At 37.0% G+C, this 19479-nt stretch overlaps 1 protein-coding gene across 1 annotated transcript in view; it reads left to right on the plus strand.

The window, feature by feature from the left end:
• Positions 1–19130, plus strand: part of LOC128659725 (gastrula zinc finger protein XlCGF52.1) — a 92341-nt gene extending 73211 nt beyond the window's left edge. The window contains exon 3 of the mRNA XM_053713305.1: positions 15779–19130. Within this exon, the coding sequence (XP_053569280.1) occupies positions 15779–17040 (1262 nt within the window). The 3' untranslated portion in view covers positions 17041–19130. The remainder of the gene's footprint in view (positions 1–15778) is intronic.
• Positions 19131–19479: the final 349 nt, after the last annotated feature.

A 19479-nucleotide genomic window follows, 5' to 3' on the forward strand; every position in this document is an offset into this window, starting at 1 on the left:
GTTCCTCGGGTAATTGCTCGAATCAAACAGGAGAGGGCCTCTGTGATCCTCATAGCAACTGACTGGCCTCGCAGGATTTGGTATGCAGATCTGGTAGGGATGACATCTCTGCCGCCTTGGAAACTTCCGCTGAGGAAGGACCTTCTGTTTCAAGGGCCCTTCACACAAATCTAGTTTCTCTGAAGCTGACTACCTGGAGATTGAACGCTTAATTTTATCCAAGCGGGGGTTTTCTGATTCGGTCATAGAGACCATGATTCAGGCTCATAAGCCTGTAACTAAAAGGATTTACCATAAGATTTGCGTAAATATCTCTATTGGCGTGAATCCAAGGGCTACTCATGGAGTAGAGTTACGATTCCTAGAATTTTGTCTTTTCTCCAAGAGGGTTTGGAAAAGGGTTTATCGACTAGTTCCCTAAAGGGTCAAATCTCGGCCTTATCTATTTTGTTACACAAACGTCTGGCGGATGTCCCATATATACAATCATTTTGTCAGGCCTTGGTCAGGATCAGGACTGTGTTCAAACCAGTTACTCCTCCTCAAGAGTCTTAATTTAGTTCTCAAAGTTTTACAAGGGGCTCCGTTTGAGCCTATGCATTCCTTAGATATTAAGTTGTTATCTTGGAAAGTTTTATTTCTTGTTGCTATTTCTTCTGCTTGAAGAGTATCAGAGCTCTCTGCATTGCAGTATGAGTCTCCTTACCTTATTTTCCATTCAGACAAGGTGGTTTTACGTACAAAATTAGGAATTCTTCCTAAGGTTGTTTCTGATCGGAACATTAATCAGGAGATTGTTGTTCCTTCTCTGTGTCCTAATCCTTCTTCTCAGAAGGAGCGACTTCTGCACAATTTGGATGTGGTCCGTGCTTTAAAGTTTTACCTGCAGGTGACTAAGGACTTTCGTCAGTCTTCTTTGTTTCTGATTTTCTCAGGAAAACGTAAGGAACAGAAAGCTACGGCTGCTTCTTTCTTTTTAGCTGAAGAGTATCATACGTTTTGCATATGTGACCGCTGGACAGCAGCCTCCCGAGAAAATTACGGCTCATTCCACGAGGGCTGTTGCTTCCTCATGGGCATTCAAAAATGAAGCTTCTGTGGAACAGATTTGCAAGGCTGCAACTTGGTCCTCTCTGCACACTTTTTAAAAATTCTACAAATTTGACACGTTTGCCTCTGCTGAGGCCGCTTTTGGGAGAGAGGTTTTTCAAGCAGTGGTGCCTTCCGTTTAGGTGCCCTGTCTTGTCCCTCCTTTATCATCTGTGTATTCTAGCTTGGGTATTGGATCCCATTAGTAATTAAGATGATCCGTGGACTCATTGTGTCTTTAAAAAGAAAAGAAAATTTATGCTTACCTGATAAATTTATTTCTTTTTTGACACGATGAGTCCACGGCCTGCCCTGTTCTTGTAAGACAGGTTGTTGCTTATTATAAACTTCAGACACCTCTGCACCTTGGCTTTTCCTTTCCTTAACTTCGGTCAAATGACTGGAGTGGGAGGGAGGGGAGGAGCTATTTAACAGCTCTGCTGTGGTGCTCTTTGCCGCCTCCTGCTGACTAGGAGGTGAATATCCCATTAGTAATTAAGATGATCCGTGGACTCATCGTGTCAAAAAAGAAATAAATTTATCAGGTAAGCATAAATTTTCTTTTTTTCTTTCATGATTCAGATAGAGCATGCAATTTTAAAAAAACTTTCTAATTTACTCCTATTATCAATTTTTCTTTGCTCTCTTGCTATCTTTATTTAAAAAGCAGGAATGTTATGCATAGGAGCTGGCCCATTTTTTTTTGAGAACCTAGGTTATGCTTGCTTATTGGTGGATAAATGTAAGCCTCCAATAAGCAAGTGCTATCTATGGTGGTGAACCTAAAATGGTCTAGCTGCTAAGATTTACATTCCTGCTTTTAAAATAAAGATAGCAAGAAAACGAAGAAAAATTGATAATAGGAGTTAACTAGAAAGTTGCTTAAAATTGCATGCTCTATCTGAATCATGAAAGAAAAAATGTGGGTTCTGTGTCCCTTTAAGCATGAGCCGGACAGGGCTGTATGTGCATTTGCTTGTGCAATATTAAATGAGGACGGTGGATGCCACCTCTCCTGCCCAGAATACAGATGTACTTGTTCCCTGGCTGAGAAAATTTTTCACACGCACCTTGTTTAATGCGGCCCTATAACTTGTTTTCATCAGTAATCAGTAATTTAATTTACTGTAATGATAACAAATACCATAGTATCACAAAAACGCAAAAAATGTGAAATAAATGTGATAAAAATACAAAGAAAAAGTGATCAAAAAATGACCCAATATGTGTTAAAACTTAGATAATTGTGTAAAGTTCATATAAGGATATATGGATTCTTCTTAAGATTCTTCATGCTTCTATTTTTCTTTTGATCCTCATATGAAAGAAAAGAAATGCCACATAACGTAACTCTGTAACCTTTTTTCAGTGCAGAATGTATATATGCAAATGATTACTCACATGGGATGGAGCTATAGCCAAGCTCAGGTTAATGCGCACACCCACTTTTATACTGTTGGGTAAACAGTTACTTGAACAGGATATTTGAATAAAAAGATTTATTTAAAATACAAATATAAAAAGCGTCACAAGAGCTGCTGGGAACACCAAATACAACAGGATTGGCAATACAATACAGTATTTGCTCAAGTTGAGCTTAAACACAATACCAGAGACCGTGGTAAGGAGTGCAGAGATTTAACCACACAACCTCCCCCTTAAGAGTCCAGTATATGTTGCTCTCCTTATTGGTGTGCAGATTCTTGGAAGGACGCCAAAGAACAATGTATCCGACGTACGTTTCGCTAATGAGCTTTATCAAGGAATGGTGTGCGCATGTCCAAAAACCTTATTTGAATACTTCAAGTTCGTTAAACCAGATATCCGGTATCAAGTCCTCCATTTTGGAAGTGGGCATAAAGTGTTATTTAGGGTCAAAAATTGGACTTCCTTAAAATGAAAGTGTTTCAAGAGAAAACTCTAGACGATATATATGTATCTGTTAAGGACAATCTTAATTTACAACCAGTACTCACTTATAAGCGTCCTACACATGATTTATTAAGATAGTATTTTCTAACGGGTCTAATAAATACCATATTAGTAAATAACATTTACAATTTAATATATACCCAATCAGTAAAGAACATTCATATCTCTTACTAATATTCTAATATTTCTTATCTACATCAGGTTTGTCTGTATTCATATTAATTAAAATATGGTCCTGTTTTCTTAATGATAGCATCAGAAACTTAGATTCACAATGTGTATATAAATAATCTTCTACACATAAATAATGCTATTGGATGTCATTATTAAGCATAGATAAAGATTATAATTTCAGACACAAATATTCATCTTGATGTTACTAATTCTTTATAGTTTAATATTATTACGTGTATGTCCTAAGATGAATAAGGGTATTATTGGTTCGTGAGAGGATTTTTTGGAGGGTGAGTTGGTACTAAGTTTATAAGAAATGATGTAACTCAAAATCCTTGTTAAGGCCGTTCGGTATGAAACTGTCCATAATATGGATCCATTTCATCTCTAAGCGACCTAGCTGGTTCTCTACATCTCCTCCTCTCCAGCCATATTCTACCTTCCTAATACCAAAAAATTCAAGGTCTTCTATTCTCCTATTATGTTTTTTATCAAAGTGTGCCGATAATGAATGTTTTTGAAAACCCTTTTCTATATTATAGATATGCTCATTTAATCTGGTTTTGAGAAGCCTAGAAGTGCGACCTATATAAATTAAATTGCACGTACAACGTAACAAGTATATTACGTTCTTGCTGTTACATGTGATGAACTGATTAATATCATAGGTTTTTCTACCATCAGCAGAATAAAATTTATTACATATTCTAGGTCCCTTTCTCATTCTCTTGCAGGCATTGCAGAACTGGCACCTTCTAAATCCCACTTGGGGAGAGGGTAACCAGTTTTTGTTTGAACTTATATCTTCTACCTTTTTTATCTTGTGTGAGAGTTGTAATTTTAAGTTAGGTACCTTTCTAAAAATTATGTTGGGTCTGTCTCCTAAAACCTCTGTTAAACTTGGGTCTCTAAATAGAATACCCCAGTGCTTTTGTATAATCTCTCTAACTTCGTTACTTTGAGTGCTATGTTGTAGAATAAGTCTACTTACTGTTTTGTCATTATCCATTATCGGTATACCCTTACTTTTATGTTTTTACTGCAATAAATTCTTCCTATCTAGTTTCGCAACTTCCTCTATTTTTTCTTCTAGGAAGGTGTTAGGATAGTTTTTTTCTCTGAATCTGTCTTTTAATATTTTAGCTTGAGTTTGGAAAACAGCTTCATCCCTACAGTTACGTCTAAGACGAACAAATTGTCCCTTTGGTATATTTTTTAACCAGTGTCTTTGATGACAACTGTTCAGACTAATGTAGTTGTTTACATCAATACTTTTGAAAAAGTTTTTTGTTTTGAACATATTATTTTCTATGTAAATTTCTAAATCAAGAAACTCTACCCTAGTACTACTATGGGTCCATGTTAATGCTATATTAAACTCATTATTTTCCAGATACTCTTTGAATTCAATTAATTGACACTCGGTTCCTGACCAAATCAGGAACAGATCGTCTATGTAACGACGATAGGACACCAGATACTGCGCCCAGGGGGAATTGAAGATGTAAAGATTTTCCCAATTCGCCATATAAAGATTGGCATAACTGGGCGCAAATCTGGTGCCCATTGCAGTTCCACTTATCTGAAGATAATATTCTCTATTAAACCAAAAGTAGTTGGTTTCAAGTATGATCCTAATCTCATCTAGAATAAACTGTAATTGTTTAGGATCGAGGGTAGTGTCTTCTTTTAAAATATTTTGTACTGAAGTGATACCCAACTCCTTGTCTATAATGGTATAGAGAGATGTTACATCTCCAGTTACTAGCAACCAATCTTTATTCCATTTGATGTTTTCTAAATCATTCAATATACTAATCGTGTCTTTTAAGTAGGATTTAGTATTTTTGACATATGTTTGCAAAAATGTATCTATATATGCAGACAGATTGCTAGTATGTGAATTGACCCCAGACACGATAGGTCTCCCTGGAGGGTTTTTTAGATCTTTATGGATCTTGGGGAGTACATAGAAACTAGCAGTCTTAGGGAATTGATTATATATGTATTGATATGCCTTCTTATTTAAAATACTTTCTTTTAGCCCTTCATTCAGATATTTTTCAATTCCTTTTTTATAGATAAATACAGGATTTGAGTCTAGTTTTTTATATGTACTTGTATCGTTTAACTGTCTGAGACATTCTTCATTATATTTATTTCTATCCATTATAACTGTGCCTCCGCCCTTATCGGCCGGTTTCACCACTATATCATTATTATCTTGTAATTCCTTTAATGCTACCTGTTCCTCTTTAGTCAGATTGGATGTATAATTGGTTTTAAGATGTTTAATATCCCTATGAACTAATTCCAAGAAAGTTTCCATTGGGGCTGACTTATATTGAGTGGGATTAAATAAAGATTTATTTTTAACTTCTGCATGTCTATATTTATTAGATTCCGAGATGTTATTTTTTACAATTGGACTGTTCAAAAACAGAATTTATGCTTACCTGATAAATTACTTTCTCCAACGGTGTGTCCGGTCCACGGCGTCATCCATTACTTGTGGGAAATGTTCTCCCCCACAGGGAAAGGCAAGGAGAGCACATAGCAAGAGCTGTCCACATAGCTCCCCCTCTGGCTCCGCCCCCCAGTCATTCGACCGACGGTTAGGAGAAAAAGGAGAAACTATAGGGTGCCGTGGTGACTGTAGTGTATAAAGAAAAAATTTTCAACCTGATTAAACAAAAAAAACCAGGGCGGGCCGTGGACCGGACACACCGTTGGAGAAAGTAATTTATCAGGTAAGCATAAATTCTGTTTTCTCCAACATTGGTGTGTCCGGTCCACGGCGTCATCCATTACTTGTGGGAACCAATACCAAAGCTTTAGGACACGGATGAAGGGAGGGAGCAAATCGGGTTACCTAAACGGAAGGCACCACAGCTTGCAAAACCTTTCTCCCAAAAATAGCCTCTGAAGAAGCGAAAGTATCAAATTTGTAGAATTTGGCAAAAGTGTGCAGAGAAGACCAAGTCGCTGCCTTACATATCTGGTCAACAGAAGCCTCGTTCTTGTAGGCCCATGTGGAAGCCACAGCCCTAGTAGAGTGAGCTGTGATACGGTCAGGAGGCTGCCGTCCGGCAGTCTCATAAGCCAAGCGGATAATGCTTTTCAGCCAGAAAGAGAGAGAGGTAGCAGTAGCTTTTTGACCTCTCCTCTTACCAGAGTAAACGACAAACAAGGATGAGGTTTGTCTAAAATCTTTTGTTGCTTCTAAATAGAACTTTAAAGCACGAACAACATCTAAATTGTGTAATAAACGTTCCTTCTTTGAAACTGGATTCGGGCACAAAGAAGGAACAACTATTTCCTGGTTGATGTTCTTGTTGGAAACAACTTTTGGAAGAAAACCAGGCTTAGTACGCAAAACAACCTTATCTGAATGGAACACCAGATAGGGTGGATCACACTGCAAAGCAGATAATTCAGAAACTCTGCTAGCAGAAGAAATAGCAACCAAAAACAGAACTTTCCAAGATAGTAACTTAATATCTATGGAATGTAAAGGTTCAAACGGAACCCCTTGAAGAACTGAAAGTACTAAATTTAGACTCCAAGGAGGAGTCATGGGTCTGTAAACAGGCTTGATTCTAACCAAAGCCTGAAAAAAGCTTGTACATCTGGCAAAGCTGCCAGTCGTTTGTGCAACAAGACGGATAATGCAGAAATCTGTCCTTTTAGAGAACTAGCTGACAATCCTTTATCCAAACCTTCTTGGAGAAAGGAGAGAATCTTTGGAATTTTAATCTTACTCCAGGAGAATCCTTTGGATTCACACCAACAGATATATTTTTTCCATATTTTATGGTAAATCTTTCTAGTCACAGGTTTTCTGGCTTGGACCAGAGTATCAATCACAGAATTTGAAAACCCACGCTTGGATAAAATCAAGCGTTCAATTTCCAAGCAGTCAGCTGCAGAGAAACTAGATTGGGATGTTCGAATGGACCTTGTACTAGAAGGTCCTGTCTCAAAGGTAGCTTCCATGGTGGAGCCAATGACATATTCACCAGGTCTGCATACCAAGTCCTGCGTGGCCACGCAGGAGCTATCAGAATCACTGAGACCTTCTCCTGTTTGATCCTGGCTATGAGCCTGGGGAGGAGAGGAAACGGTGGAAACACATATGCTAGGTTGAACGACCAAGGCGCCACTAATGCATCCACTAGAGTCGCCTTGGGATCCCTGGATCTGGACCCGTAGCAAGGAATCTTGAAGTTCTGACGGGACGCCATTAGATCCATGTCTGGAATGCCCCTTAATTGGGTTAACTGAGCAAAGACCTCCGGATGGAGTTCCCACTCCCCCGGATGGAAAGTCTGACGACTCAAATAGTCCGCCTCCCAGTTGTCTACTCCTGGGATGTGAATAGCAGATAGATGGCAGGAGTGATTCTCTGCCCATTGGATTATCTTGGTTACTTCCTTCATCGCTAGGGAACTCTTTGTTCCCCCCTGATGATTGATGTACGCAACAGTCGTTATGTTGTCCGACTGAAATCTTATGAACCTGGCTTCCGCTAGCTGAGGCCAAGCCAGGAGCGCATTGAATATAGCTCTTAGTTTTAAAATGTTTATCGGGAGAAGCGACTCTTCCCGTGACCATAGGCCCTGAGCTTTCAGAGAGTGCCAGACCGCGCCCCACCCCAAGAGGCTGGCGTCGGTCGTGACGATGACCCACTCCGGTCTGCGGAAACTCATTCCCTGAGACAGGTGATCCTGGGTCAACCACCAGAGAAGTGAGTCCCTGGTTACCTGGTCTACTTGAATTTGGGGAGACAAGTCTGTATAGTCCCCATTCCACTGATTGAGCATGCACAGCTGTAATGGTCTTAGATGAATTCGAGCAAAAGGAACCACATCCATTTCTGCGACCATAAGTCCTATTACTTCCATGCATTGAGCTATGGAGGGTTGAGGAATAGAGTGAAGAACTCGACAAGCTTTTAGAAGCTTTGTCTTTCTGACGTCTGTGAGAAAGATCTTCATTTCCACAGAATCTATTATTGTTCCCAGAAAAGGAACCCTTGTGGACGGTGACAGTGAACTTTTTTCTATGTTCACTTTCCACCCGTGAGATCTGAGAAGAGCCAATACAATGTCTGTATGAGCCCTCGCTTTGGAAAGAGACGACGCTTGGATTAGGATGTCGTCTAGATAAGGTGCTATAGCGATGCCCCTCGGTCTTAGGACCGCTAGAAGGGACCCTAGCACCTTTGTGAAAATTCTGGGAGCGGTGGCTAAACCGAATGGAAGAGCCACAAACTGGTAATGTTTGTCCAGAAAGGCGAACCTCAGGAACTGATGATGAGATTTGTTTAATATCTTTAAATCCAGAATTGGCCTGAAAGTTCCCTCTTTTTTGGGAACCGCAAACAGGTTTGAGTAAAACCCTAGACCTTGTTCCCCGGAGGGGACTGGGTTTATCACTCCCATCTTTGATAGGTCTCTTACACAATGTAAGAATGCCTGTTTCTTTATCTGGTCTGAAGATAAGCGAGACAGGTGGAACCTTCCCTTTGGAGGAAGTCCCTTGAATTCTAACAGGTATCCCTTGGAAACTATCTCTAGTGCCCAGGGATCCAGAACATCTCTTGCCCAAGCCTGAGCGAAGAGAGATAGTCTGCCCCCTACCAGATCCGGTCCCGGATCGGGGGCTACCCCTTCATGCTGTCTTGGTAGCAGCAGCAGGTTTCTTGGTTTGTTTACCCTTGTTCCAGCCTTGCATGGGCTTCCAAGCGGGTTTGGGCTGGGCCGCGTTACCTTCTTGTCTAGCGGCAGTGGAGTTATTAGCCGGTCCGTTCCTGAAATTGCGAAAGGAACGAAAATTAGACTTGTTCTTAGCCTTAAAAGGCCTATCCTGTGGGAGGGCATGGCCCTTACCCCCAGTGATGTCTGAAATAATTTCCTTCAATTCCGGCCCAAAAAGGGTCTTACCCTTGAAAGGAATATTCAGTAACTTAGTCTTGGACGACACATCCGCCGACCAGGATTTTAGCCAAAGCGCCCTCCGCGCTACTATAGCAAAACCTGAGTTTTTCGCCGCCAATTTCGTTATTTGAAAGGCGGCATCCAATATAAAGGAATTAGCTAACTTTAATGCGTGAATTCTGTCCATGACTTCTTCATAGGAAGTCTCTTTCTGGAGCGACCTTTCTAGTTCTTCAAACCAAAAGGACGCCGCTGAAGTGACAGTAATAACACACGTAGCTGGTTGAAGGATGAACCCTTGCTGAACAAAAATCTTTTTAAGCAATCCTTCCAATTTTTTATCCATAGGATCTTTGAAAGCGCAGCTGTCCTCTATAGGAATAGTTGTGCGCTTCGCTAGTGTTGAAACAGCTCCCTCAACCTTCGGGACCGTTTGCCATGCGTCCCTTCTAGGGTCTACTATGGGAAACATTTTCTTAAATATAGGAGGTGGGGCAAAGGGTACACCTGGCTTCTCCCACTCCTTTTCCACTATGTTCGCTACCCTCTTAGGTATTGGAAAAGCGTCGTCGTGCACTGGGACCTCTAAAAATTTGTCCAATTTGCACAACTTCTCTGGTATTACCATGGAATCACAGTCATCCAGAGTAGCTAATACCTCCTTAAGCAAAGCGCGGAGATGTTCTAGCTTAAACTTAAATGCCACTAGATCAGGTTCTGCCTGTTGAGAAATTTTTCCTGAGTCTGAAATTTCACCCTCAGACAGCCCTTCCCTCACAGCCAATTCCGATTGATGTGAGGGTAAAATAGATAAGGCATCGTCAGCGTCTGATTGTTCATCCTTTTTATCTGTATTTAAAACTGAACAATCACGCTTTCTCTGAAAAACTGGCAGTTTGGATAAAAGATTTGCTATAGAATTATCCACTACTGCTGATAATTGTTGCATAGAAATAAGCACTGGCGCGCTAGGTGTCGCCTGCGCGGGCAAAGCTGGTGTAGACACAGAAGGAGAGGATGTAGAGCTATCCCCACTACCTTCATTAGATAAATCATCTTGGGCAACATTATGAAAAATAACAGAGCTGTCCTGATTTTGTTTGGACGCAATGGCGCAATTATCACAAACACTCGAAGGGGGAACCACATTTGTCTCTATACACACAGAACATAGGTTATCTGATGGAACAGACATGTTAAACAGATTTAGGCAGGCAAACAATGCAATAAAAACGATTTTAAACAAAAACGTTACTGTCTCTTTAAATAATAAAATGACACATTTATTTCTGAATGTTCAAAAAACTATGAAGGCAATATCCGATTTTTCTAGCATTTAAAACAAGCAAACCGGAGCTAATTGTTGGATTTAACCGTTTTTATACACCACAATCCCAGCTACAGCCTTGCTGCAGCTTTTTACCTTCCTTAGGGGTCACCATTCACAGAAAAAAACCTTTTGGAGTCACTTTCTGAACCACAGGACCCTCTCACATGAATCTGCATGCACTGCCTTGAAATTCAACTGCGCAGCTGAAGTGCCAAAATGAGGCTTCCTCCCTCAGCACACTAGAGTGAAGGGGCCTTCCTGACTAGATTTAGGTGTCTAAAACAAGCCAGATCAATAAAAAACGTTCCCAAGTGTATGTGAGCTTATAAAATATTTCAAATGGTATAATATTGTAATAAAAACCAATCGATTTAGCCCCTAACAGTGTCTACCAGCATAAAAAAACAAAAAGGGGAAGCCTGTTCTCTTTTTTGCTGAGGTGAAAGAAAAATGGCTTACCGTTAGCCTGTGTTGTTAGAAGGAGACTAGTCATACCTGAAGCAGATGAGTCTGCAAACTGTTACCCCCAACTGAAGTTCTCTTGTTTCAACAGTCCTGCGTGGTAACAGTAATGGATTTTAGTTACTTGTGCTAAAATCATAGCCCTCTTAAACAGAAATCTTCATCACTTTTCTGTTATAGAGTAAATAGTACAAGCCAGCACTATTTTAAAATAACAAACTCTTGATAGAAGAATAAAAAACTACAACTAACACCACAAACTCCTCGCCATCCCCGTGGTAGATGCTACTTGTTCAGAGCGGCAAGGAGAATGACTGGGGGGCGGAGCCAGAGGGGGAGCTATATGGACAGCTCTTGCTATGTGCTCTCCTTGCCTTTCCCTGTGGGGGAGAACATTTCCCACAAGTAATGGATGAAGCAGTGGACCGGACACACCAATGTTGGAGAAAAATATTTTTTAATGCACAAGTTACGTATAAATTTTTGCACTCCTATGTATGTATCGAATTTATTAATTCTATAACTGGGGGAAAAGTTTAATCCTCTATTTAAGACTGAAGTTTGTGCTTCTGTTAGTGTTACTTTGGATAAATTAAAGATACCTTTGCCTGTCTTTTCCTTATTTTTATTCTCTATTACAGGTTTACATTTAATGATTTTTTTTGTATCTCAATGTTCTACCCTGTCCATATTCCTTCTCCTTTTGTTGAACAGGTCTGAGTCTGTTCGATTGTATTTCCTTTTGCCTGCCTCTAAAAAAACCTCCTCATCTTCTTCTGAGCTAAATCTATTTAAATTGTCAAATCTATTATGTGTAGGAATATCTTCCTGATAGTATACTCTCTGTTTTTTAAAGGGATTTCTAGGTTGCTGCCAATCATATTCTTCCTTCCTCTGTTGTTCTGTGCGGTGATAATTTCCTTTATGTTGCATATGATTGCTGCTACCTGATTCATATTGGTAATCGTTCCCTTTATGACCCTGTCTTAAGTCTCTCTCATTATTATGCGAGTAATAATTCTCTCTCTCTCTATGTGCCAAAGTGTTCTGATAGTATCTATTCTTTTTACCATTATTTTACATGACTCTATTATTTTGCCCTGATCTATTCTCACTATGACGACTCTCTGCATTGTTTCTACTACTATTATTATGGTTATTAACTCTAGAATTCCTAGTTTTAAAATTTCTTTCCTTTCTCTCTTTATAATCGTCATGGTCTCTGAAGTATTTCTTTCTTTTAGTATTTTTTATTTCTTTCTTTAAGGAATCTAGATTCTCAGCTATTTTCTGTGATAATTCCTCATAGTTTTTATTATTCATATGGGGAATGATTTTTTGCTCTAACATATTAATTTCTTCATTTGCTTCATCTAATAGTTTCTTTCTTTCATTTATGATTAGATTCATGAGTTTTTTAGTACATTCTTCTAGAATGTGGTTCCATTTTGTTATGAACATAAGGTTATCTTGTCCAAAAGTAGGATTTTTAAAAATTCTCAAACCTCTTGGTGTGATTTGTTCTTTCAGATATTTTTCTAGTGTAACTATTTCAAGATGATATTTAATTTCTTTAGACATATATTTTTCTACCTCTCTTAATAGATTTTCCAAACTCTCATTAGTAGTGTCCGAATTATCAAAAAAATCATCAGCACATGATGTAGTTGTGCGTCTGTTGAGGAATAAAGACATCCTTAATCTTTGTTTTGCCTTAGAGGGAAATATTGTCTGGATAAAAATAGAATAGTGAGTATGATGGTCTTCTAATGCCAATAGAACTTTATCTCAATATAGTGCCTACTGAAATTCGTACGTGAATATTGTAGATGTTAATAAAACAAACTTATAATATAATAACCTCCCTTCACAGATCTAAATAGCTATGTTTATACCTGCGGATGATATATAGTGCAAAAACTCTTATCAAATATCAAATATAAAACCAAACGTGTCATAAAATATATAATGTGGATATGAAGCTATTTTCACTGTCAAATCCACTCATATAATAATGGATAATAAAATCCAACTTATTGTGAGGTGCTACGAAATCTAAAATATATCTTAAGATATATCTAAATGATTTTAGACAATGGAATCTTGTGCACAAACATAAACGGTATCAAATACAAAAATGATAACAAATACCATAGTATCACAAAAACGCAAAAAATGTGAAATAAATGTGATAAAAATACAAAGAAAAAGTGATCAAAAAATGACCCAATATGTGTTAAAACATCTTCAATTCCCCCTGGGCGCAGTATCTGGTGTCCTATCGTTGTTACATAGACGATCTGTTCCTGATTTGGTCAGGAACCGAGTGTCAATTAATTGAATTCAAAGAGTATCTGGAAAATAATGAGTTTAATATAGCATTATCATGGACCCATAGTAGTACTAGGGTAGAGTTTCTTGATTTATAAATTTACATAGAAAATAATATGTTAAAAACAAAAAACGTTTTCAAAAGTATTGATGTAAACAACTACATTAGTCTGAACAGTTGTCATCAAAGACACTGGTTAAAAAATATACCAAAGGGACAATTTGTTCGTCTTAGACGTAACTGTAGGGATGAAGCTGTTTTCCAAACTCAAGCTAAAATATTAAAAGACAGATTCAGAGAAAAAAACTATCCTAACACCTTCCTAGAAGAAAAAATAGAGGAAGTTGCGAAACTAGATAGGAAGAATTTATTGCAGTACAAACATAAAAGTAAGGGTATACCGATAATGGATAATGACTAAACAGTAAGTAGACTTATTCTACAACATAGCACTCAAAGTAACGAAGTTAGAGAGATTATACAAAAGCACTGGGGTATTCTATTTAGAGGCCCAAGTTTAACAGAGGTTATAGGAGACAGACCCAACATAATTTTTAGAAAGGTACCTAACTTAAAATTACAACTCTCACACAAGATAAAAAAGGTAGAAGATATAAGTTCAAACAAAAACTGGTTACCCTCTCCCCAAGTGGGATTTAGAAGGTGCCAGTTCTGCAATGCCTGCAAGAGAATGAGAAAGGGACCTAGAATATGTAATAAATTTTATTCTGCTGATGGTAGAAAAACCTATGATATTAATCAGTTCATCACATGTAACAGCAAGAACGTAATATACTTGTTACGTTGTACGTGCAATTTAATTTATATAGGTCGCACTTCTAGGCTTCTCAAAACCAGATTAAATGAGCATATCTATAATATAGAAAAGGGTTTTCAAAAACATTCATTATCGTCACACTTTGATAAAAAACATAATAGGAGAATAGAAGACCTTGAATTTTTTGGTATTAGGAAGGTAGAATATGGCTGGAGAGGAGGAGATGTACAGAACCAGCTAGGTCGCTTAGAGATGAAATGGATCCATATTATGGACAGTTTCATACCGAACGGCCTTAACAAGGATTTTGAGTTACATCATTTCTTATAAACTTAGTACCAACTCACCCTCCAAAAAATCCTCTCACAAACCAATAATACCCTTATTCATCTTAGGACATACACGTAATAATATTAAACTATAAAGAATTAGTAACATCAAGATGAATATTTGTGTCTGAAATTATAATCTTTATCTATGCTTAATAATGACATCCAATAGCATTATTTATGTGTAGAAGATTATTTATATACACATTGTGAATCTAAGTTTCTGATGCTATCATTAAGAAAACAGGACCATATTTTAATTAATATGAATACAGACAAACCTGATGTAGATAAGAAATATTAGAATATTAGTAAGAGATATGAATGTTCTTTACTGATTGGGTATATATTAAATTGTAAATGTTATTTACTAATATGGTATTTATTAGACCCGTTAGAAAATACTATCTTAATAAATCATGTGTAGGACGCTTATAAGTGAGTACTGGTTGTAAATTAAGATTGTCCTTAACAGATACATATATATCGTCTAGAGTTTTCTCTTGAAACACTTTCATTTTAAGGAAGTCCAATTTTTGACCCTAAATAACACTTTATGCCCACTTCCAAAATGGAGGACTTGATACCGGATATCCGGTTTAACGAACTTGAAGTATTCAAATAAGGTTTTTGGACATGCGCACACCATTCCTTGATAAAGCTCATTAGCGAAACGTACGTCGGATACATTGTTCTTTGGCGTCCTTCCAAGAATCTGCACACCAATAAGGAGAGCAACATATACTGGACTCTTAAGGGGGAGGTTGTGTGGTTAAATCTCTGCACTCCTTACCACGGTCTCTGGTATTGTGTTTAAGCTCAACTTGAGCAAATACTGTATTGTATTGCCAATCCTGTTGTATTTGGTGTTCCCAGCAGCTCTTGTGACGCTTTTTATATTTGTATTTTAAATAAATCTTTTTATTCAAATATCCTGTTCAAGTAACTGTTTACCCAACAGTATAAAAGTGGGTGTGCGCATTAACCTGAGCTTGGCTATAGCTCCATCCCATGTGAGTAATCATTTGCATATATACATTCTGCACTGAAAAAAGGTTACAGAGTTACGCTATGTGGCATTTTTTTTCTTTCATATGAGGATCAAAAGAAAAATAGAAGCGTGAAGAATCTTAAGAAGAATCCATATATCCTTATATGAACTTTACACAATTATCTAAGTTTTAACACATATTGGGTCATTTTTTGATCACTTTTTCTTTTATTTCACAATTTAATTTACTGTGATGTAGTAATGTTTACATTCTGTCTCATGCTTTTTTAATTTGTGATTTACAGGTAAATAAATGTAAAAGAAGACATTTTTTAGTAAAAAAAATGTTTTTTTATTGAGATAGATTATATTATAATGAATAAACATTCTTATTTTTCTTTATTCCATTTCTTTTTATGTAGACAAACACATCAATAGTTCATATTCATCCTTCACTACAGGAAGCATCAGAATGATACCGCAAACTCCAAAAGTCTTAGACACCAATGACTATTTACAAACATTGGGGACATCACAGCAGATATTTCAAGAAGATGGTGAATTGGAAGGAACTGGGCAGCAATCATTATGTACAGAGAGTAATTTAGTCATCAAACAAGAGGACAACATTAATGCCTTATCTAGTGAAATTATTATCCCAGAAGATAAACCACATACATTTACAGATTATTCAAAACATATTAAAGAAAGGAAAAGTCTACAGTTTACCAAAATAATTCATACAAAGGAGCAACCTTTTAAATCTACAGGATGTGAGAAAATCTTTAGAAAGAAGTCTAATCTACTAGAACACCACAAAATTCACACAGGTGAGAAACCACACATATGTACTGAGTGTGGTAAATGTTTTACACAAATTAATCATCTGAAAACTCATAAAAAGTTTCACACAGGAGAAAAGCCGTTCACATGTACAGAGTGTGGAAAAAGTTTTACACTAAAGAGTCATCTGAAAACTCATACAATGAGTCACACAGGAGAAAAGCCTTTCACATGTACAGAGTGTGGAAAAAGTTTTACACAAATAGGTAGTCTAAAAACTCATGAAAGGATTCACACAGGGGAAAAGCCTTTCACATGTACAGAGTGTGGAAAAAGTTTTACAAAAAAGAGTGAACTGCAAATGCATGAAAGGAGTCACACAGGGGAAAAGCCGTTCACATGTACAGAGTGTGGAAAATGTTTTACACAAAAGAGTCATCTGAAAACTCATGAAAGGAGTCACACAGGGGAAAAGCCGTTCACATGTACAGAGTGTGGAAAAAGTTTTACACAAAAGAGTCATCTGAATAGACATGAAAGGATTCACACAGGAGAAAAGCCTTTCGCATGTACAGAGTGTGGAAAAAGTTTTATAGAAAAGGGTGAACTGGAAATGCATGAAAGGAGTCACACAGGGGAAAAGCCGTTCACATGTACAGAGTATGGGAAAAGTTTTATACAAAAGAGTCATCTGAATAGACATGAAAGGATTCACACAGGAGAAAAGCCTTTCGCATGTACAGAGTGTGGAAAAAGTTTTATAGAAAAGGGTGAACTGGAAATGCATGAAAGGATTCACACAGGGGAAAAGCCGTTCACATGTACAGAGTGTGGAAAAAGTTTTATACATAAGAGTAATCTGAAAACTCATGAAAGAAGTCACAAGGGAAGAAACCTTTAACATGTTTAGAAAGTGGAAAAAAGTTTTTTTTATTAAAGTCAGGTATCACAAAACGCCAAATATTTACACACAAATAAACTTTATATACACAGTATATAACCTCTTTACAATTATTCTAAAGAGGACAAACTCTCTAAATAGAAGCATCAAAAAAGATCCTATTGTAAATAATACTTTCTAATCCCAGTTATAAAAGCCTCAGATTGGAAGTGCTCTCCTGCTGTCCTTTGTTCCTCTATATATGTGCACCTCAGTTTCTCTCATATCAATGGGATAGAATCCAAACACCATACATTTTACACATATGAGTAATCTGAAAACTCATGAAAGGATTCACACAGGAGAAAAGCCGTTCACATGTACAGAGTGTGGAAAAAGTTTTACACAAATACGTAATCTGAAAACTCATGAAAGGAGTCACAAGGGAAGAAACCTTTCACATGTTTAGAAAGTGGAAAATTTTTTTTTTTTAATTAAAGTTAGGTATCACAAAATGCCAAATATTTGCACACAAACTTTATATACACAGTGTACAAACCTCTTTACAATTATCCTAAATAGGGCAAAAATCCCAGTTACAAAATCTTCATATTGGAAGTGCTCTCTTGCTGTCCTTTGTTCCTCTATATATGTGCACCTCAGTTTCTCTCATATCAATGTGATAGAATCCAAACACCACACAGGAATATACAGATCTGTCCTCATACTGATCAGTTTACACAACCATTCACCACCAAAGCACCCCCAGTGTTGTTTATTAATATGCCAGTGTTAGGAGTTGTACGTTTGTTTTACATAGGGGAGGAAATAATTACATTTACAGAATAAAGAGTCTTTATATGAATAGAGTGTTAGAGAATTCTATAAACAAGAACATCAGTCTCAAATGATTGACATCTGGGAGATATATTTAATGTGCACATCATGTGGATAAACCTTTTCTTATAGCAATAGATGCTTAGCATTGTACATGTTATATACCAGAGGAATTACTGAGGGGGAACTGATTTTATTTAATGAGACACAATATCAGTAACTGGTACATTTGTGATCATAATCAGTTTAATTTAAATGGCTACTATAACCTACATGTATACTGGGTATGTAATATGTGTGTCATGTGATCATAATCAGTTTAATTTAAATGGCTACTATAACCTACATGTATACTGGGTATGTAATATGTGTGTCATGTGGTCATAATCAGTTTAATTTAAATGGCTACTATAACCTACATGTATACTGGGTATGTAATATGTGTGTCATGTGATCATAATCAGTATAATTTAAATGGCTACTATAACCTACACGTATACTGGGTATGTAATATGTGTGTCATGTGATCATAATCAGTTTAATTTAAATGGCTACTATAACCTACATGTATACTGGGTATGTAATATGTGTGTCATGTGATCATAATCAGTTTAATTTAAATGGCTACTATAACCTACATGTATACTGGGTATGTAATATGTATGTCATGTGATCATAATCAGTATAATTTAAATGGCTACTATAACCTACATGTATACTGGGTATGTAATATGTATGTCATGTGATCATAATCAGTTTAATTTAAATGGCTACTATAACCTACATGTATACTGGGTATGTAATATGTGTGTCATGTGATCATAATCAGTTTAATTTAAATGGCTACTATAACCTACCTGTATACTGGGTATGTAATATGTGTGTCATGTGATCATAATCAGTTTAATGTAAATGGCTACTATAACCTACATGTATACTGGGTATGTAATGTGTGTCATGTGATCATAATCAGTTTAATTTAAATGGCTACTATAACCTACATGTATACTGGGTATGTAATATGTGCGTCATGTTCTGTAACTTGATATTATGTCTGTTAGATGTTTTCATATTAGTTAGAAGCCACAAGAACTGATGATAGCACATACTGTATATATAAAGGGAACATTATATGTCTGATAAATCCCTTTGTATCAAGAGCACAAGTGTTAGGTATATTTATACCATTGTGTGCATATATCATGTAATGCTGCTGTTTACTATATAATGATATACAATGTTTTTTCATGCAAATAAAAAGTGATTGTAATCCAGACCAGTATTTGTGTTTTTTTGTCTAATTAAAAACTAAATATCACAGAATAAAAAGGAAAACATCATCAAAAACAGAAACCAAATCTGACAGTGAAAGTTAAACGCTGATAATTCAGATAGAGCAGAAATTTTACTCAACTTTCCAATTTACTTCTATAATCTAATTTGCTTTGTTCTTTTGGTATCCTTTGTTATAGAGTAAACAGGAGGCTGATATTATATGAGCTTAGGGGCGTGCACGTGTATTTAGCACTCTGTACAGCAGTGTTTGTAACTATGTATAACATAGCTATAAATGTGCTTGCAAACTCTGCTGTCTGAAGATACGTGCACGCTCCTGAGTTCACC

The sequence above is a fragment of the Bombina bombina genome, chromosome 5 (genome assembly GCF_027579735.1).
Source record: "Bombina bombina isolate aBomBom1 chromosome 5, aBomBom1.pri, whole genome shotgun sequence".
In the NCBI taxonomy this organism is placed as follows: Eukaryota; Metazoa; Chordata; class Amphibia; order Anura; family Bombinatoridae; genus Bombina; species Bombina bombina.